The sequence below is a fragment of the Micromys minutus genome, assembly GCF_963924665.1.
Source record: "Micromys minutus genome assembly, chromosome: 21".
Taxonomy (NCBI): domain Eukaryota; kingdom Metazoa; phylum Chordata; class Mammalia; order Rodentia; family Muridae; genus Micromys; species Micromys minutus.
In genome coordinates, this window is record NC_137956.1 from 19,560,356 (window position 1) to 19,582,787 (window position 22,432).

Consider the following 22,432-nt stretch of genomic DNA (forward strand, 5'->3'; position numbering starts at 1 on the left):
GGAGAGGGATAATATTCAGGCGTGTTTTACAGTGCATGCTGCCTTCTCTGATTACTCAGACAAAGCCACTGCTAGTAAGATTACAACGCTTAAAACAAACACACAAAAACCACTATCTGCTTTCCCTTAAATACATAGCTCACGTTAAATCTTCTGATTAATTATATTAAAGATGATGATTCACCACCGATGAATGTACAGTATGCTGTTGCTCTTTAGGCATTTTAAAACTGTATCTTTAATTTTAATTACCAAAGTTTCCATTGTTATATTTTAAAGCAGTGTAAAGGTGTAGTACCACGGAGAAAAAGCCAAAGACACAGGGCCGTGGGTCAGGAAGGGCACTGCCATGCAAATTCAGAAGCCTGATTCTGACCCCTGGAAATTGTGTGCTGGTGGAACGAGTGACCCACAGTGTAGTCCTCCAACCTCCACCTTCCCTTGTGCATATGCATATACAAATAATAATATTAAATTAAAAACAAATAAACACAAACAAAAAACAAAAAACTAAGAGGGAGGCTAGAGAAATGGCCTGGTGGTTAAAAGCACCCAGGTTCAATTACCAGCACCTACATCAGGGTCTGCAACATCTGTAATTCCAGTTCCAGGGAATGAATTCTTTTCTTTGACTTCTGAAGGCATTAGGCACTTATCTGGTGTACATGTATGTGTGCAGGCAAAACATTCATGCACATAAATAAAATTTAAAAGTCTTTATGAAAAATAAAAGTAAATAAAAAATACAAAACAAAGTATAAAACCCAGAATGTGTTCCCTAGTATTTTGACAAGCGCCCTCCCACTTCCAGTGCCAAAGTAGGGCCCTGAAACAGACAACAGTCAAGAAAAGCACCTTTTCCATCTCTGCACACTAAGTCTTTAGACTGGAGAACTGTGTTAAGAAAAAGGCTCCAACCTTGCTTACTTTGGAACTAAGTATAAATTCCATACTCTACAAAGAGAACATGGAACACTGAAAACAGCCCACAGCTTCTCAATGCTAACTAGCACTTGTAAAGGTCAGAATGTACAAACATATTGGCACACTGGGGGAGACAGTAGGTGGTTTGAATTCTTTAAACTACTCATTCTATCAAATAAATTAATTATGTGCCTTCCCTACATAGTGACGATAAAATCTGCAGTCATTCCAGCCTTGTGTTATGAAATTCCTACCTGGTGATACGGTCTCTCCCAACATTACCTTGCAACGCTTACAAATGACTTTGGTATTTGCTTTTGGTTCCTGTAGAAGAGAAAAAATGTCATTTAAATGTCATTCGACTTTTCCTAAAAGGAATATATAATTTTAACATAGTCCCCAAGGTATACATTGAACTTTACATTCTACCCTGCCCTCAAGTAAATACTAGGAATACATTTAGCTTGTGTGCATAATTCACAAGCATAGAGTTCATTTTTCTCCGGTCCAAAGAATAACTTTTACAATCCTAGCCACTTCTTTGACAATCCTAACATTGTCGAATAATCTGAACAAGGACTTCATACTTCTAAAGAAGGGGCACATGGGTGGGTAGCAAAGGTAACAGTCACAGCTTACCCAACTCAGAGTGTACAGAATACGTAAGGATTAGCGTTTTAGCTCATACACTGACTCTGTGTCCAGTATAATTTATGTAAAAGCAACCTACAAGTCATAGCCACCCATAATTCAGAAGTTAAAAATATCTAAGCTGTTCATGTAATTCTATTTATTCCATTTAAGATATGCACTGTAACTGAAGAGATGGGTAGTGAGACAAATTCCTGAAACATTCTCAAACTTCAAAACTCCAGAGTCAGTAGGATATTTCGTAATCGCCGGCATTTATCTAATCATTAAAGGAGGTACTTTTTAAGACCCACAGTTCCTCATTAAAGCAACATAGTGCCCTTCATGCATATACATTCACAACATAGTAGATGTCATAAACAAGTGAGCTAAGGAATATACCTAGAATCACAACATTTATGAAGCCTGGACAACATAGCAAGTTCCAGATTACCTTGGGCAACACAATGGGACCTTGACTAAAAATAAAACAAAAACATAATTTAAAAATAGGAGGAGAGGCTAGAGAGATGGCTCAGTAGCTAAGAGCACTGGCTGCTTTTCCAGGGGACCTCCATTTGATTCCCAACACCCACAGGGCAGTGTACAACCATCTGTAACTACAATCTCAGGGAAGCAAATGTCTACTTTTAACCTCCACGGGTACAAATTCAATGACCGTCTACCTCAGTGAAGTTTCTAGAAGTCCAGTCATGTGGAAGATAGAAATATTCCTTCAAAGGTAAAGGATAAGTTACTGTGCCTGGACCCTCCTACTACCAAGAAAGAAGCATAATGCTTAGTGGGCCAATATGGAGTCTGGAGACAGTACATTCCTGACTTGGGTGTGTTACACCAAAAGACTCGGAAGCTGCTAGCTTTGAGTGGGACCTAAAACAGGAGAAGGATTTTTAACTACTCCCAGGCTACTGTCCAGACTGTTCTACCATTGGTGAGTGAGTGTGTGTGTGTGTGTGCGTGTGTGTGTGTGTGCGCGCGTGCGCGCGCGTGCTTGTGAAGGCCAGAAGAGGGTGCTGAATTCTCTGGAGAAGGAATTACAGACAGTTAGTTGTAAGCTACCTGGCTAGGACCTAACCTTGGGTCATCAGCAAAAAGCATTCTTAACTGCTGGGTCATTTCTCTGACCACTGTTTTATCATTCAATAAGATAGGTAAAGTATTCTTTTGTTTGTTTATTTAACCTTATAAGAAATGAACAATCAGAACTTATCAATAAAAAACAACCAAATATGTGGCTTTTGATTCAAATAAACTTACTAAACATTCTTTGAAGACAATGGATATGACTTGTATATGGCCTGGTTTTATTGGGCATGATAATGCTACTTGTAGTCATATTTTTAAATCCCCATTTTTAGACCTACACATGTACTAAAACACATAGGGAAAACTGATACAATACTATAATTTGCCTTTAATCACTTGAGCAAGAAAAAAGGGACAAATGAAACATGCCTGGTAATTAAGATGATCAGTGTATTATGTAGATATTATAAAAATTCACAAAAGAAATTCCTTAAAGCTGAAAATTATAAAATCACTGTCCCCTACAATGTAAAAAACAAAGTCAGTCTTGGTCATACATTCCAGTAGTAATCACTCCAAATTCAATTTTGCATCTTTAAAAAAATAAACTGAAGTGTGGTGTATTGTCTAAGCCTTTGTTGTTTTGACAAGATGAGGTTTTATGTCCCTCAGGCTGGCTTTGAACTCCTGAACTCAGACATCCCCCATCTGGGTCTCTTTCCAGTGTAGCTTGGACCATAGGCACAAAAACTCCCATGCCTAGTTTTGTTTCCTAAATTTTGAATCATATTATGACTTTTATGGGAGATTGAGGTCCACCTTTATTATCTTATTATAAGATGTAAAAGAATCAATATGTTGGGATGCCCAGAAAATAGTATCAGAAATGACAAGTGAGTCGCAGCACGAGGGCTTCTGAAAGTTAATGAGGTGCAGATCCAGTACTATAGAGACGAGGGGGTATGGAGGAAGGAAAGCATGAGAGGCTCGCTGCTGTCAAGCTCCGACCTTTTTCATTAAAATACTCCAGCATGTTGATTCTGTTTAAATACAAGCTCCACTTTACTTTGCAGGGCATTTTTCTCTAGCTAAGCTTCAGGAAAATAATAAGACAAAGTTGTGTAATGAAACCGCCTAACACCGTGGGAAGGCTACGGAGCAAACCTCAAAGAAAGACATTGTTGAGGACTAATTAAATCAATATATCTGAGATGGCAGTGAGCTCCTAGAGCTGCATTAGCATCCTGTCCGGGATTTTATTTTCTTTTGTGTTGTTTCAGTTTCTAAGGGCCCTTGATACTGCCTCACACTCACACACACACACACACACACACACACACACACACACACACACACAATCTTTCCCAAGAGATCCCATTAGAATGTTGTGTCACCAAGTGACATTTGCAAACCCGGCTGGATGGCTAGCCGAGGTGAGATGAGGAATAGGTTTTCAATGGCACAGAGCAGCCTTGTTCCCACCGGAGCCGGGAGAGCCCTGTTTAAGCAGTGGCTCCAAATTTATGTTACTATTTTGGTCATAGGCACTCTTTCAACTGCGACAATATGCAATTAAAGTGAAACTTCCATCCAGACCAACTTGAAAACAATCTTGTCAACAGCACCATGTCATGGCAGCGACTTCCCACCGTCCCCTAACGGTGAAAACTGTAATGTCTAAGTATAAAAACCCTCCTCTAATATACAGTACAGGACAATAAATTCTTTAGAAGGGCCCAATATAATTGGCAAGTTAAGAGCAGAGGATATATTTTGTCACAGTTTATCCAAAAAGAGAAACTCCACTCCTCCTCCTACTTCTTTCCCCGCTGTTTTTCCACTCACGCCTTTGGATACTTTGTGCGTGGGTGGCTTAGTTATAAAAATGAAAACACGCGGACACGAGTTATCTAAAGTTAGATGAAAATATACATTTAAGCCTATGACATTGATCTATATTAACTTCCAGTCTTCCATCTGTTAAAAAGACAGAGTGCTTAAGTCCTTTACCGTGAGCCAGACAAATGGATTTCTTTCTGCAGCAAGTTGAGGCACTAAGAACCTGTAACTGATAGCAAGCTGGGTATGTGACCCCTTCCCCTTCATCTTCCTCAGTGTTCTTTTAAGCTGGCTCGTGGCCTCCAGAGGTCCAGCCACCACACACTGCAGCTCTTATTACAACTAAATTGACTGAGTTCTAAGTGAAATTGAAAAGGCAAATGCTTCTGTTCCTCCCAGTAAGGATCACCATCGAAACAAAAGCTGCCCACCAATGATTTTCATGTTTTAAATTACATCTCTACTGACTGGCCATCTGGGCAAGAACCCCTTATAAGGACCACACCGACACCTGCTGATATCCTCTTAAAGGGGAGTAAACCACTTATGTTGGGGGTAAAAGGAGGCTGCCTTCTCCTTAAAATCTGTGTAAGGAGAGCATGTGACCCCAACCTGCAAAACGGCAGTGTAGGCCCCCATTGCTCATCTTAGTCCTCCTCCTCTGCTCCTTTTCCTTTTTTTCTGATGATAGATGCTGTTCCAACATCAGTGCAAGTCTAGACCTTGGGCAAACACAGTAAGATACCTGGGTCTAATTGCAAAGTGGATATCCGGAGCTAAGGCTCCTGCACTTTTACTAAGACTTTTGAGATTAAAATGAACAGATTATAATGCAAATTATAATGCCCAGAAAGCAGGGCATTTGGTGTGGGAAATGATAACCCTCCCAAATCTCCGCAGGAATGTTCTCCCAGACCCTATTGGCTGCTCGAGTTTAAAAGCTTTCCTTTAAAGAACTAGAGAATGGAAGCAGTTAAAAATAATAAATTTGGGCTTCTAAGAACAAGCCCTTCAACAAACCCTGAATTAAAAGCAAGCAAATTGGTAGGTATCTAAATCAACCTCTTAAGCTTGCATGTATTTTGAAAAGATTTTTTTTTTTTAAAACCAATTGAAGACTTCAGTACAACTCTTACCTGCTCCAAATCACTTCTCAGATTCACTAAGAAGAAAGAGTCCCCAATAAAACAGTCATTCTCTCGTGGATGGAGAGGCTTATTAGCAAAGGGGTCAGGATGACAGCACCACTCTCCAACCAGAGCGTTCCAGTTCTCACTTGGCAGTGGGAGCACCCTGAGGAGCTTCCTAGTGGAAAGAAGAAAACAGCATCTTTTATTTTTCACTATATAAAATGCAACGTGTTCTTAATTAGATCAGCATGGAAGAAGAGAGAGGCTCCTTAGCCACAGGCTTGCAGTGCCGCTTTCCCTCAACTAGGAAGGTAATATATGCTCAGGATAGACAATGTTTCACAAAGTGTAAAGAGGCAGGAAGAAGGCAGATGTCTCCCTTTGCTCCCTACACAAACCGTCCTGTCCATGAACACTGCATGTACACACGAAGGGCCTAGGCCCTGAGACACTGCATTCAGGTATGGCCGATCTGTACCCTGACAAGACAGTCTGACACTGCATGCATGCCTGGGAGGCATGTTCCCTGAGAAGACACACAGATACTGCATGCACAAATGCAGACATGTGCCCCGAGAAGACACCCACAAAGATTGCATGCATTTGATAACTTGATACCAAATGTTATCAGCTAGTCATGGTAACCTTGATCTTTTGCCTAAGGTCACCCCTACTGTTTCTCTCACTAGCAAAATACAAATAAATCAGTTTGTATTTAGAAGACCAGAGTTAAAATATTTAATATATGAGGGTGTCATTTCCATTAGCCCAATTTTTTTTTTTAATTTTTCCCCCTCCTGCCCTATTAGCCATTTTTCTTAGATTCTCCCAATCATCTCTCTATAAGTAACAACAACAACAACAACAACAACAAAAGGCAGTGGCAGGTTGGAAGAGTTAAACCATTTAATTTGTAACTCTACAGGCCAGAACTGGGAAGAGGGATGCTGACTGAAATGGGCCGCCCCGGCATCATTTTGAGCCTAGGAGGGTACTACAGGTGACTCTATCAGCACACATTTCCGATAGCTCGCTATGAGATGGGTACTATGCTGGTGTGACATCTGACACCCAAGCGCATATATACAGTCTCTTCCTTTTGAAGGCGTTCTGCTAGGAAGTATAGGCTACACTCAGCAAGGGAAGGCATGCGTAAGAAAGCCCATAATAGATTAACGAGGAGGAGGAGACAGCACAGCTCCCACTGAAAATGTGAAGAAACGCATCAGCTGTCTTCTCAACCATACATCCCCGTGGAAACACGCAATCTACACTTTTAAGGGATTCAGGGTACTTCCGAACCATCCCATGTACACAGGATAGACAGACAGAGAGGACTAAAGACACACTCCCATTTATCAACTTTAGAGAATATGTAACATCTGAGCTGGTCTTTGAAGGATAATAAAACTGGAGTTCCCCAGGCAAGGAAAGGAATTGGGGCACTAGAAGAAACAACATAAAGGCAGGACTACGTCTCTTTGTCTTTGTGCTGTATTCCTAGTGTTTGACACACTTCTTAAGTATTTCCTGAAGTAGTAAATTTTACTAAGTCTGACAAGTCTACCTAGCTGGATCTGCCGCACCCTAGGGTACAAGGATTAACAAACCTTTTCCCTTGTTGCCAAAGTACCTGACCTTAGGAATAACCATCCAGCTTCGTTACCCTGGCAACCAGATATGATCCTAGCATCACATGTATTGCTAGGCAACACTGCTTACGGTTAAAAAAAAAAAAAAAGATCCATGATTGGTGAAATGCATCTTACCGGGAAGATCCATGAATGAGCTGCACACATCTGGTAAAGATGCATGCCTTGAACTTCCCTGAATGCTGTCACCCTGGTAAAACCTTAAAAGCCACAACCAAAGGATTGTGATGAAACATCGACTGGTTAGGGCAGGAGAAACTTTCTCAGCCAAAGCAGCAGCTGATGTGGATCTTGTGTTCTGTACCTGGAACAACAATTCATGGGGAGACAAGGGTCCCCCAATGAGAATGTAACTGTCACTCGAATGGACTGCAGTAAAGCCCATGCAGGAGAGGAATTCTTGATGCTGCCCAGAGAGCAACGGATGTGTCCTGTGTTAACTTGATAGTGTGCACATGTAGAAGCACCGAGTAAGCCCCACGGTGGCACTGCACACACCTTATCATATTTAATGCTCAAGACGCTATGACATAAAAACAAAAACCAGTGATCTCGTCACAGAGGAGGGAAATGGGGCTTCAGAGTATGAAATAATCTTCGCAAATGCAGCAGAATAAGAGACTGAAGCAACAAGGGCCTTTCCCCAGGTCTCTCTGGCTCTAAAACCGCTCTTCCCCTTGGAATACATCCACTTCCCTGGCAACGCAGGGCAGTAGTAAAGGCTGAGCGGTGAATGACCACACCTTCGGTGGGGAGTTACTTGCTTGGAGAGGATAGGACTTGGTCCTAAAGACAGGTAGGAGCATCGCAGTGTTTTAAGTGGGAAGTGAGAAAAGGAGTTAGGCCATACACAGGTTCCTGGATCTTCTCCATTAAGATCCTTGGTCTCCTGACACTGTGCCTACAGGGTGTGTACCAAACCTCAGTGCAATGAAAAAGACAGAATGTCAAAGAGCCATGAAAGATCGGAGAAATGAAAGTGCACATTAACCCAAAGCAGGAGATCTCAGAGTTAACTTGACCCCAACATGGCAACGAACAACGATGGAAATGTATCCTTCAGCCATATACAGAGGACGTCAGAAAGAACTGCGTAATGCACAACTCATTGCAAAAATAAAAGGGTTTTTACAGTAGAAAATCTTCTGATGTTTACTACCATCCACTTCCCAAGAAGTGTTCAAAACAAAACACACACTTTTTAATCTTTTCTTTTTTTTTTTTTTTTTTAAGGTAGCTTAGCAAAAATCTACTGGAAAGAAAGAGAAACAGTAGCTTAGGTTTTCCTCTAGACCTAAAGTTCTGTGAGAAACAAAATACGTTTATAATAAATACTTTGAAGTCAGTTTCCCATCAATGGCAATAACAGTGCTTTTTACAGACTGGATTATAACTAACTGAATATTAAAGACCTCAAGAAAAATATCAAATATTAAAGCTCAAAATACAGCTATCAGAAGTTAAGTAAATTGAAGTAACCTCTATCAAGCAGGTCATCAGCTTTATAAAACTAGCTTTACATTCTAATCTTTGTCTCTATATACCAAGATTAACCTGTAATATACAATTGTATTCCTAAATTTATGTAATGTGCTGTAGTGGCTATTCCTGGTTGTTAGCTTGACTATATCTGGAATGAAATACAATCCAGAATTGGAAGGCTCACCTGTGATCCAGATCTTGAGACTGGGAGACACAAGTTTCTGGATCCTGGCATAGAGATCTTGAGGCATAGTGGCTATAAATCCCAGGAGACTAAGGCAAGATCTCTTGAGTTCAAGCTCAGCCTGGGGTCTAGGCGTGGTGGTACACACTTGTAATCTGGGCCATACCTTCTGCTGGAGACTTACATAAGGACATTGGAAGAAGGAAGATTCTCTCTTTGCCTGCTTGCCTTTAATTGCCAGCACTTCTGGAATCTACTAGCCTTGGGACTGAGCAACTCCTAGATCCTTGGACTTCCCATTCACAGCTAACCATTGTTGGAAAGTTGGACTATAGACTGTAAGTCATCATAACAAAGTCCCTTACTATATAGAGTATCCATGAGTTCTGTGACTCTAGAGAACCCTGACTAATACAGTTGCCAAAAGGCCAGTACAAAGCATTATTGTTTAGGGGGAGGGGACAGGGTGACGGGGATTGAACATGTGTTCCATAATGTATATACTCCATAATATATCTAGAGGTGACTCTATTCTTTAATCTATTTGTTCCTGTTACAAACAAGTAATAATATGCACAAGACTATTCTCAGCTACAGTTAGAGCTGCTCTGCCAAGTGACTCCTGCAAGCAATTGGATGCCGTGACATCTGTTTCCACAAAGCCCATCCCGCTGTTCTCCTAGAGTGCAGTGAGGTCCAGGAGCTTGGGGCTGAAACCAAGCATTAGAGTGTGGGTGACAGGAGGGACTGGTTCACGGACTTCAGGACAATGCCAGAGACGGTGTGGGTGGAAAAATCTGTTTGGCTACTGATGTCATTCTAGTCTGACATGGATCTATTTCTAGAAGGTGTAGCAAAATCCAAGCACAATGACCTCTGGCTGTTTGTTAGACTAGTTACAAAAAAAAAAAGAAAAGAAAAATGTATCTGTTGTTGCCCAATAGGATGAACTGTTTGGTCTCAACAAGAATATAATCAAATAATTGCTCATATCCAGACAAATTTTGTAGGAAACATTGGAGTAAAGAATTATAAATTGAGGAACTGTCTTGTAGTAAAAACAAAAGCAAAAACAAAACAAGGTGTCGTTAGTTATTAGTCAGTCAAAACAAACTGGCTGAGAACATGAAGCCCTGAAAGATGAGTGGCTGTCATTATTTGAGAGTTCTGGTACCCTGGTGCTGGCAATTAAACCAGTCTTTCCAACTCAACGAACGTCTCCTAACTTCTGCACTTCCCTCGAAACATGAATCTTCCTCATTCAAAGGACTCTTAGAGGTTTCTTCAAACCATTGTCTTCATTTTACAGATAAGGGAAATAATCCCCCTAAAACTAAAGTAACTTATTCCCAGGAGAGGGCTTAACCTTGAGAGGTGGCTCCCACAGATGACGTGAGCCCAGCACCCGTGCGGTTCAGACACCTGTCACTCAAACTCCAGGAGAGCTGACGGTCTTCTCTGAACTCCACAGGCAACTGTACTCACCCCTGCATACACCCACACATAGCTACGCACGCACACAATATAAGAATAATAAAAGTTTACAAGGAAGCAATCAATGACCCTATATGCCTTCTGAAGAATGCTGTATACAATTCACTGATGTTAGTGAGAACACACACTGCGTGCCTCGCTTTCTTTCCAAGAAGCACCAGAGTGGTCCTTACCAACCACACAGAACTGGTCCCTAAGGGGGAAGAGCAGAGTGCTGTCTGGGATTGGTTTCAACAGTCAAGAGCAGAGACTGAGGAAAGCCATCCAGAGTGGCAGGTTATGGTGTCCAAGATGAAGATGAATGTAAACCTTGAAGTACTCCAGATCTGAGATGCCCGACATACTCACAGGCTTGATACATAGGTGTGCTGTTAAAGGGGGAGGGGGGACTGTCCTCATCTCACTCTGACTGCTACAGACATGTGAGCCACCGTACTCAACCCCAAGAGATGTTAAACTGGATAATTTGCTAGTTTACTAATAAAAGGCTATCTAGTTTACTAATAATAAAAAAAAATTCCAGGGCTCGCTTCGTCATCACGTATACTAAAATTGGAATGATACAGAGAAGATCGGCATGGCCCCTGTGCAAGGATGACATGCAAGTTCGTGAAGCGCTCCATATTTAAAAAAAAAAAATCCAGAAAGGGGAAAAGGAATCAATAAAACCAATTTAAAAGGTTATTGAGCATTTTCTGTTACATATGCTACATTGCTTAGCTCTCCTGGTAAGTTTGGGAAATGTGAATTATTAGAAGGCTTTGCTAGAAGAAGCTAAGGTGGTACAAACCGGTCCTCTGCCCTCTCAGAAAGTCGAAGTTCACTGGGGAGGAATGCCACGCCTCCTGACAGTCAAGGAGAAAGACAGTTCTCAGCCCCACATGCTCCCCAGCCTCAGCTGGAGAATCACAGACAGGTTTGGCACAAGCAGAAGGTCCCAGCCCTGGACGGGAGAGATGGGCACTATAGTGAGGCCCTCTCCCAAAGCATCCTTTCCCAACGGAGCACAAATACCAGGCCACAGGAAAACGGCAGTTCCCTCCTCTCATAGCACCAACCAAGAATGTGACTGTTCCTGCCATAAGGTCTGCATTACTGCAGTGTAGCATGGGATTAGACCTTTCAGAAACCTCATCTGAGAATTAAACCAGAGCCTGGAACACACTGAGAGAAGGCCAGAACACAGAGATCTCTTAGCTCTTTCAGAAGCCAGTCTGGTACCGATTCGGAGCAGCTTCCTCTCTGCAGGTTTAAGACCTCTTCATTTCCTACTCATGACAGTCACTCAGAAGAAGTTCTCTGTGTGTGACCTCCTTAAATCTTGAGGGTGCATTTGTACCAGCTCATCTCCTTGGAACCCTGCCGAGATCAGGAGGCAAGCAAGAAAGGCTGGTGGGAAGCCAAAATAAACACACCTAGCTTTACTCCATCCAACCCAGCAACACCTACTAAGAATACACTTTTCTCTAGGCACCATGCCTGATTCCGGGGGACACCGGTAAGGATGATTACTGTAAATGTTTGCCCATACCACTGCTGGAAATACTTGAATCATCAGATCCCATCAACAGCTGTATGAGGTAAGTCCTATTGTTAGCTACATTTTCTCAATCAGGACAGTGCAGAAGACAATGATTAAATAACTTATCCAAGACCACTGGGATAGTGAATGGTGGATGGAAGCTCGGTCTTGCCGTTGCTGACTCTCTCTCTAGACTATGCAGTCAAGAGAGCAGGAATAAAAGGATATGGAAGTCAGCGTGGCTGTCCCCATTCCTCAGGCCCATGGTGTGTACCTAATGCAACCCAGGAGGGAGACTAGGCTTGCTATGTCACAAGTCACGAGACAAGCGAATGCTGTGTCAGCTGAGTTAGCAGGTGGCAACTAACCAGGGAGGAAGAGAGGGTGGAGTAGCATTCAGGTAAGGGAGTAGCATTCAGGAAAGGGAGTAGCATTCAGGAAAGGGAGTAGCTTTCAGGTAGGGGATATCCTGTAAAGATAGGATTCAGAAAAGCTGGCAAAGCCATGGAACACAGGCTCTGGACCAGGCCCATGTGATACTTGGGAACTTGACAAGGAGGGAGGAGGCTAGAGGCTGATATGGGAGGGAGGACTGGAGCTGCCGTGCCACACAAAGGATCCTAGCACTCCATCCAGGAAGAACAGTTGTGCTTTAGAAGACCTACACGGTGGTAGGGGAGTGCATCTGCACGGGGCAGAAGCAGAAGAAGGTTGAGCAGGCAGCAAGAAGGCTGCTGACAAAGTGTCATTAGGCATGGTGACGGTAGGCAGGGTGACAGTAGGCAGAAGAAGATGACTTCAGCTCCAAAGGCCACAAATGGCCACATCGGCTGATGACTATGGTTGGGGAGCAGAAACCAGGCAAAGGTCTGGCATGATAGCATCAGTGAAGAGAAGCAGGCCTCAGAAAGGAAGCATCATTTATTTGAAGCCATCCAAGAATACTGAATTCTTCTTTTAAATACTGCTAACAGTAATAATGTTTCCATCTGACTTCCACATGAGTCACCAGAAGCTGAAAATTCAGAGGAAGCATTTATGCCCAAGAAACCGGAAAGCTGACTTGAGGAAGAGAAAAAGAAAAGGAAGCCAACTTGGGAATGCTAAGGAAACAGCCAAGAGCCCTTCCCTTCTCCATTGGGTAATTACGGCACATCACCAGCGCCGGTTACAAGATTAACCTAATCACCAAGGAAAGGTTAATGCATGTTCCGTATGCTCCACCTTAGTAAACAGGGGAACTAGGAAATGGTTTTAGAGACGCCCTGATTAAACTAGCTCAGACAAAAAGTCCCGCTGCTCAGCTTCCACAGGTCGAAAATTCACTTACCATGGAAACTCCAACATACCCTCAGAACAAAAGGGACGCACAGAGGTCAGCTCCACAGCTCTCTGCTCAGTGATGGGCGCCGGCTCTTCCACCAGAACCAGCTTCCTCCCTCGGACCAGACTCCTGTGCCACTCCAGCACCACAGTGACAGCCAGGGTTCACTTTGTTCCAAGTGACACTAAGATGGCTCTTACTTTAAGGCCCTCCAGAGTTCCCTTGGTAATTACTCCCAGAAGCCACCACCAGGCACAGTTTAATCAGGGTTGAACAAATTCCTTACCTGTCCTTGATCGTGACTTCGCCACAGGACTGGCAATAAAACGTGCAACATTCTTGGGCTTGCAAGCTTTGATTAAACACTGAAATCAGTTCTGAAGGAAATCAACAAAACAGCAAGTCTTAGTAGTATGGGACAAATAATCATATTTAAAGAGTTTGCTAGCACAATAAGTTACCAGCAATACACACTGTTTATGATTTACTCCGACATATAGGCTTAATTAGAACTATCCAATGACTCAACCAGAAGCAAACATTGCCAAGTGTTTCCAAAACCAACAGATTTTGCTTAGATTTCCTGAGCCAGGAGCTGCCCTAGATTATCTTGTAACATACTGGCGAGTTCCTTCTCTCATTCTATAAATACAATAAATTCTATACTAACAATGACTAGTGATAGATTGCTAAAATTCAAGTTCACTCTGGCTTTTTCATTTTTATGGTTACATTTTATGCCCACCCCTGCACATTAAACAGTATGAGCAAGCAAAATGGATGGCTAGACTGGTCTCTGTGGAGCAGATCCAAAGAATGCAAAGCTTTTAAGAGATTCCTCACCCATGAGCAAAATTCTGATGAATTTTGTGAAGCTGTGGGAAATGGGTGTGAGAGGGAGGGGAGACACTGAGAGTTATGGGGAAAATTTGGATTTCCCACACAGTTGTACTGGATAGCTATTCCCCTCATTTCTGACGTCTCACTGTGAACAAAGGAAAGTTTTATTTTTAAAAAAACGTTATTACTAATCTATTTTTTAAAAGCCTAATTGAAGAAATGAAGTCCTAGTTAGTTATTAGAATCGAGCAATAGAATCTGCTTGGTGTGGTTTTGCATATACTTGAAGATGCTTTTTCAGATGCCAGAAAGTTTAAGTCCTGGCCATCAAAAGAAATTCTGGAGTTAATCTCTAAGTATCTACACACATCCCTGCTGCACGAAGACTAAATAAACAGCATTATTCTCTAATGCTGAGCATCTATAAGGAGGACCTAGGTGAGCCCTCCAACGTGCTGTCCAGAACCGATCAGTTTTCAGTAGAACACTGCCCTCTGCTGGCCACTGGGTCAAGAGTGGAATCCTGGATGGGCATTGCGGCTTGGGGAAAGGTATCACCAGGTCAAATCACACACACAAAAGGGCCACCACTTCACCAGGTTCACCTTATAACCGTGTGCCCGGGAGATGTGGATCAGGATCGCTCCTGAAAAGTGTGGTCTTGCAGCTGAAAAGGCAACTCCTGAAAACCCTGAGACACAATTAATGTTAAAAATTTCAAGTTACTGTCTACAGTATTTAGATTTCAGTGCACCCCAGTATTCACCTGCCTGATTGTCATTCATGCGGCAAATGCTTATCCCCCACCTATTATGAGAAAAAGCACTGAAGCAGTCAAAGGTGGAGGAATATGATTTACGTGGCTTTTCATGCACCATAGAACAGGCTTTGCCAGTTCCCTTTTCAGGTGTTTGAACAAAATGCTTCAAAATCACAAAGAAATAGTCCAACAAACACAAATAATACACAAACTAGTACACAACAGTGGATAGATTTTGTCCAGAGTTAAAACATTAAATGTTTCTTGTTGACTGAAAATGTTGAAAATAATTCAGTTACAGACTACATGACTAGGCAACTAACCCAAATTCTATGTCCCTGGGGGGTCTCCTAGGTCCTTTCTCCTAGGGAACACGGAGGCTCTTATGCCTGCCAGTTTCCAAAGGCAACAGGAAGTTCCTGCTGTGGTTATTGTGCTAACGGGAAAAGTGATAATGGCAAAGATGTGCATGGGGCACACGAGGCAACAGTTCGGGGGACAATCTGTCTATTTTTCCATCCCGGTGACCTTGCCCTGCATTTCAGAATTCAATGTCATTCCAGGTGTTTATCAGATGTCACTTAGGCATGTCGTGACAGCTCCTTTTCCTGTCCCTTGTTTCTAAAACTGATTCTGCATACTTCAGCCATTCTTTAATTCCAAACATTATTCTTAGCAAAATTACTCTTAGGCAAAAAATAAATAAAAATAGTGACCCCCCCCCCCCCATCTTCTCTTGCCTTTCAAAAGCCAGGGATGGCTTTACATCTCTGACAGGCTTCTTGGGGCAATCCAGTTGTCCCCACCTCCAGACTCCACATGGCTCTGATGAAGGGCTACCTACAGATGGCTCAGCAAGGTGTCAGAGAAACAAGCAAAGTCTTTCTCTGATATGAAGTATCAACACAGTTTCTTCCAACGCTGTTTGCCTTGTCTATAGCACATTATTTTAAAAATGCAATGAGCCAGAATTAAATAAACAAACAAACAAACAAAAAAACCCTGAGAGCTTACAAAAAGAAAAAGTTTACTACCTAAATGCATCGATACCCATTTTGAGTTTGTATACAGCCACAGTCACAAGCACTACATTTACAACCATCCAACCACAACAATGTATCCTGCCTCACATGAAATGTCGGGTCATCTGCATGTACTGTCCCATCTTAGAATGGTCTCTTTGTGGCTGAAAAATTTCCACTGCTCAAATTGTCACACCCTCAGGGTGGCCTTCACTAAACTCAGTCACTCCCCATAGGCTATATACTCCACATTCCCAGAAGGAATTTGGCATTTGTGTTTCCAGCACCCATATCAAACGGCTCACACCCAGTAGGAGCTAACCTGTCTGCTGAATAAAAACGTATCTATGCAGTGTTTTAAAAATCAACCAAGTTTCATACAACTGCTTTATAATTTTACCCTCCTGTCTGTGAGCCGGATTTACGATTAAAGAAACCAGCTAGGTGGTTTGGGATTAGTCTCTGTACTTTCTGCTCAAATTTGCGACGACACTAAAAAGCCTCTAAAAGTTAAAGAGTATTTTCAAGCATACAGTTAAAAGAAAGACGTGAAAGTTCGAGAAAGAGAAGTGATATAGTTCACGGCACACAGTGGATCCAGACCGTGGAACCTCTCGGCCCTTCTAGCATTGATTGCCAATCCTTTGACCTGGGAGAAGTTCAGCTTAAGGAACGTCAAAGCCCTTTAGGATTTCTTCTGCTACTCACGTGGGCTGGGGTCAGCCTGGGCCTGCAGGCGCAGGTGTAAACCATCTCCGCCAATGTACTGCAGCCCGCCGCACGAGGAAGGTACAAGTCTGACCCCTGCTGGAAGCCGGATCTCGGTGCAGCCGTCAGGGGTTCTCATCGAAAGAGAGGAGGGCGTTATGGAAATGTCCAGGTGCATCCCTCCTACATCCGGCTCTCTGATAACACAAAAGCCAAATGAATAACTTCTCTCTGCTGAAAGACACAGCTTACAGGATCAATATCTTAACCCAGCATAGAGACCCTAAAATTCCCGTCCCAGGAGAACAGAAACAGACCCTGGGAAACAAGCTGAACTAGGTTAGATCATGCAGGGCTGTAGATGTCCTGTTTTTAACTCTGGGGCCAGCATTAAAGTCAAAAAAAAAAAAAAAAAATCAAAGTATTGTTAGCGGATAATCGAGATTTTCATAAAGAGACACAGATGCCAGCAAGCTTTCTGTGAACACAACAGCATGGGTTGTGTGTCTCAACTACACTGCTTAGGAGATCACAGCAAGGTTACACACATTTCATACAGGTGTAAGTTTTCTTGCATCGATTTTTCATCTGAGGATGTTGCTGATCTATACCGGCCATTCCATAAACCACATGGTCTCCGTAAGATACTGTGTAGGAAGGCAGCTCTGGGGTCTCTCTCCCTCTGCTTGCCTCTCCCTCATCTTAGAGGCCCTGCCTCCTAACAACACGTCTCTGGGGAGTTAGAACACATGGAAACAAAGGGAGGATGCGAGAATGTACCCTGTGGCGGTGGATTAGAACTGGGGATACTCAATGAAATCAAGGTTTAGGATGTACATAGATACAGAGATATAAATAGGTGAGGATGAATGTGCAAAAGTCAACAGTATAATCTACATGCTACATTTTTAAAAGAAATGACATTCCAATAGTAATGAGCATCAAAATAGTCTATAGGACAATTTTCTACTTAAAAATAAGTCCTGGAGATTTGATTTGGTGGCCTGTGCAAGGCCCGAGGCTAGATTCCCATTAAGTATTTATACACCCATATATCATACATACATACATACATACATACATTATACATACATACATACACACATACATACATACATACATACATTATACATACATTATACATACATACATACATTATACATACATACATACATTATACATACATACATACATACATTATACATACATACATACATTATACATACATACATTATACATACATACATAATACATACATACATACATTATACATACATTATACATACATACATACATACATTATACATACATACATACATTATACATACGTACATACATGCATACATACATACATACATTATACATACATACATACATACATTATACATACATATACATACATGCATACATACATACATGTTTTTTGGGACAAGGTCTTAGGTATCCCAGTCTAGCCTCAACAGCTATGTAGTGGAGAATGACCCGGAACTCTTGCTTCCAAATCCCAAGCGTTAAGATCACAGGCATGTGCTGCCCCACACAACCAGTAAAAACAGTTCTTTAAATGTTTTTAAAAAGCAAAACAATAAGGTTCTTTGGAAGAAAACTACATCAGGAATAGAGTGGGAAGAAAAATGAGATAAACCTATACCATACTACTATGTGCTAAAGTAAAGAGGCAAACCAAGGACATCACATCGTCCCTGTGGAAACTCTTTTAGTGGGCATTCTTAGTATTCTTATTAAGGGGCCACACCCTCCTCAAAGCTACCCAAGGACAGCACATCTCACTCTACCTGCTGCTGCTTCTGTCCTGGGTGGACATGACCACCCCGGCATGTTGTTTTCACTCACTTCCCCTTGGCCTGTTGTTGCCAGGCCTTATACTCACAGATCCCAACTCTGTGGTGCGCTTTATGCGTTCTTCCACTACACCCTTTGAACTCAATTTAGTAGTCACATCAAAGAACGCACCAAACTACTCTGATCCAACAGGTATAATTTGCCAATCTAGACAAGTCAAATGATCTTGTAAAATTCCATCCCTTATAAAAGATTCGTAACAACCTTATTCATGAAGAGATTCGAAGAGAGAAAGATATACATCTGCCTTCATCTTCGTTCCTCCTGGAATCCACCCTCCTCTCCTCCTCTTCTGTTTTCCTAGCCTTTTCCTCACCTACCTCTCCACTGTCCAATCACGTACCACCTTAACATCAACCCACATAGGTCTACACCTGGAAGCTCTAGCCTCCTTACAATCTAATCTATGCCTAGAGTGTTTGCAGCCTCTGAGACTTGCAGCTGAATATGCTCACCCCTTCTAGCTCTTTCTGAACTGTCTGGATGGTTTTACCCACCGGTTCTCGTTCAAACTCTTCTCTATGCTATTTTACTCATTCTGGCTTCTCTCTCAGATGCTCCTGAAATCCTCTGCATGTCCTCCTACTAATTCTGGCAATCTGTCCTAAGCTTCCAGCTCCTTCATTGTTTGGTTTGTTCTGTTTTCATGTGTGTCTAGCTTGTTCTCTCTTCACCCTGTCTCTGTAAAACACTCTCATACCTTCTTTCTTTTCCTCTGTGGTGCTCTCTCTTAAGTAGCCCCGTTTTCGTCTTTCTTCTCTTAAGGATGGGCAAACCCTATTCTGTCAAATCTTTCTCTGACTCGTCAGTTTGTCTGCCACTCAATTAGACATTTTCAAACAGGGTGCTTCCATGTACACACTAACTTCACCTTCACCATTTAGGATTAAAGGTGTATGCTAAGGGTGTGACTGTAATTTCAGCCAGAGGGAGTAAAGGTATGTGCTAAGGGCTCAGCCACACCATAACTAGAGTTTTTGTTTGTTTGTTTGTTTTTCAGTAAATGATACAATCTAGAGGTCCACAGTATGATCAAATTCCCTGCAGCAGTTGGGGTTTGCTATAATAATTTTTATATTCTCTTGTTGTTCCTCTGCTCCACACCTATCCCCACCTGCTCCCCTTTATGTTCCCCATTGGCTCTCTGTAGGTTTATGTTAAGGCGATACATGATTGGACATTAGAGAGATGGGCGGGGAAAGGTCTAGGAGTGGAGGAGAAGGCAGTAGGAGGAGATTGAGAGAGGAGGAGATTCAGGAGGCAAGATGGAGGCAGACTGTATATTTCTCTCGGCGCATCTCTTCATGAATAAGGTTGTTATGAATGTTTTATAAGGGATGGAATTTTACAAGATCATTTGACTTATCTAGGTTGGCAAATTATACTATACCTGTTGGATCAGAGTAGTTTGGTGTGTTCTTTGATGTGACTACTTGAGTTCAAAGGGTATAGTGGAGTGCATAAGAACTGCCACACAGTTGGGACGTGTGTGTCTAAGGCTTGGCAACAACATGCCAAGAGGAAGTGAGTGAAAACAACATGCTGGGGCGGTCGTGTCCACCCAAGACAGAAGCAGCAGGTGAGCTGCGTCTGAGTTCCTAGAGGTGGCTTGGAGCACCAAGTGGTGTGGGGACTGCACGGTGTGAGCTCGGCGCCACATTAGAATCTCACACTAGTGAGACTTCGGGAGGCTGATGAAAGAATGAGCTGTCTGTCCATTTTCTATTTACTGCAACAGACCTAGGTTAGCAGACAGAGGCCACAAGCTTTAGAGACCCCAGTTACATTAGAATAAATGTTATACTCACCTCTTTGTATTCCTAACCTTGAGATGCCAATATAAACAGTTTTTAAAGTAGGCCAGGTGCCACATGCTTTTAATCAAGGCAGAAGAAGCTGATGAATCTCTGAGTTGAGGCTAGCCTATTCTATAGAGCAATTTCCAAGATGGCCAAGGACTACCCAAAAACCCAAAACTGAATAAATTAATTAACTAAATAAAGATGATCCAAACTCAACCATATCAATAAATAAAAGTAGTAAAAAATCTAGTAAATACATAAGACTGTCAAAATTTATTTGACATAAACACCTGTGTGCTACATGAGAAAAAAAACACTTATAAAAACACAGATCTAAAGGATAAGGGCAGAAAACAATGTTCACACAAACAGTGTAGGGAACTGATTTGCTATACAGATGCTGAGCCATCCAATGAGAAAAAAAAATATATGGTACAACTGGATATCCGTACAAAATAAAATAAACTGACTCATATTTCACCACGAACACAAGAATTAATCCAGTGTGCTAGAGACAGAAACAAAAGTGGTCAGTCTCCTAGAAAACAAATGCAGAGGAGCTGAGCAGTGTCAGCCATGCATGTGGTCCCAGGGACTTGGGAAGCTGAGGTAAGCACATAGGAGTTCACAAACACCGGCTAGCAGAGCAAGAGCCATCTCTAAAGACATAAATAAAAGAATCCTGGGGCGGTAGATGTATTCACAAAGTTGAGGTGGGCAAGGATTTAATGCATTAAATAAGGCTGCTTAAAACAAATTGAGACACTGGATTTTATTAAGATTAAAATGTTTGCTCATCAAAAGACAAAACACTCTGAGTATCCCTATGCTGAGAATCCAAAATGCCCTGGAACGAAAAAGATACAGATCCAAACCACCTCGGATTTCCAGAATAGGGATGCTCAACCAGTGAAATCTATGCAAAAACTACAAACGTTAGAAAAGTCCAAAATATGAAACACTTCAGCCCACGCAGACTTTTTCTAGTAAGGCATATTCAACCTGCATTAGAAAAGTGAAAATGTCCGCCACAGATGCCAGGAACCATCCACAAATTCACATGACTTTTTATACATCTTCAACTTAGCAACAAGACTAACCTGTTTTTCTTAGCTAGAAACTGAAAAATGCTTTTAAAAGACCATGTTTGGATTATCAAGACGTAGATTTAAAAAGTTCTCAACACTGTACATCACCAAGGAAATTAAAATTACATGAGATACCTCTTCATTCCATCAGAAGCCGCCTTTGAGAACTGTTTGACAGTTTCCCACAAAGTGATGCACACATCTATCCTGTCTTACAGTAATTCCACCCTTAGGTATTAACCAAGTATGTATTATGCCATAAGAAGACATTAAACAAGGCTGGGGGCCAGTGGCAAATGTATTTGCTCAGCTCCAGCACCACACACACACACACACACACACACACACACACACACACACACACCATATAAAGCAAAGCTAAGGCAGCTGACTCATAATAAACACTTTCTGGAAGTAAAAATTAAAAAGTCCAGCAAAAGAAAAGTAAGAAAATGGTTTGTGAGATACTCAGACAATGGAAAATTACACAGTAAGAAACAGGAAAGGGATACTCATTTAGAAGCTACAACAGAGATGAAACTTGAATCTCAAAGCCCTGTTGGAGGTTCCCAGTGTTGGAAGGCACAAGCAGGGAGATCTGTATGAGTTCAAGGTCAGCCTGATTTACATAGTAACTTTCACCAACCATGAATACAATGTTAAAAAACACAAAACAACAAAAACAAGTTGGGGAAAGCAGCTTGAAACAACAATCAATGCATTGGCTGGCTATGTCAGCCTGACTCTATCAGAAATTAATTAAAATCCCAAAATGGAGGGCACACTATGAGGAAGTAGGAAGGTCTACTTCCTGCCTTTGAGGTAGGAAGACAAGTTTCTATCTAGATCTTTTGAACTGAGAAGAGCCACCTCAAATATAAGCCATAACTTCTGCTGGACCAAAACATGGGAGGAGGCTCTTTGCCTGCTGGCATCCCCAAGTACACTGAAGAACAGATGAGACATACAGCCTCATGGGCTGAGCAGTCACTGGATTTTTGAACTCGCCATTCATTCACAGCCAGTCACTGTTGGATTGTCTGGACTGAAGGCTGTAAGTCATTCTGATACATCCCCTTTCTATTTATAGGGAGATTCATTCAATAAATGCTGTTACTCTA

The 22,432-nt window shown here is 42.0% G+C and overlaps 1 protein-coding gene across 1 annotated transcript in view; it reads right to left on the reverse strand.

Annotated features, from left to right (window-relative positions):
* The window catches only part of UBE3D (ubiquitin protein ligase E3D), a 137,791-nt gene that overhangs the window by 114,592 nt on the left and 767 nt on the right, over positions 1-22,432 (reverse strand). The window contains exons 2-5 of the mRNA XM_080934120.1: positions 16,559-16,755; positions 13,515-13,605; positions 5,577-5,745; positions 1,179-1,248 (exon numbers count right to left, since the gene is read on the reverse strand). Coding sequence (XP_080790246.1) covers positions 1,179-1,248; positions 5,577-5,745; positions 13,515-13,605; positions 16,559-16,755 — 527 coding nt within the window. The remainder of the gene's footprint in view (positions 1-1,178; positions 1,249-5,576; positions 5,746-13,514; positions 13,606-16,558; positions 16,756-22,432) is intronic.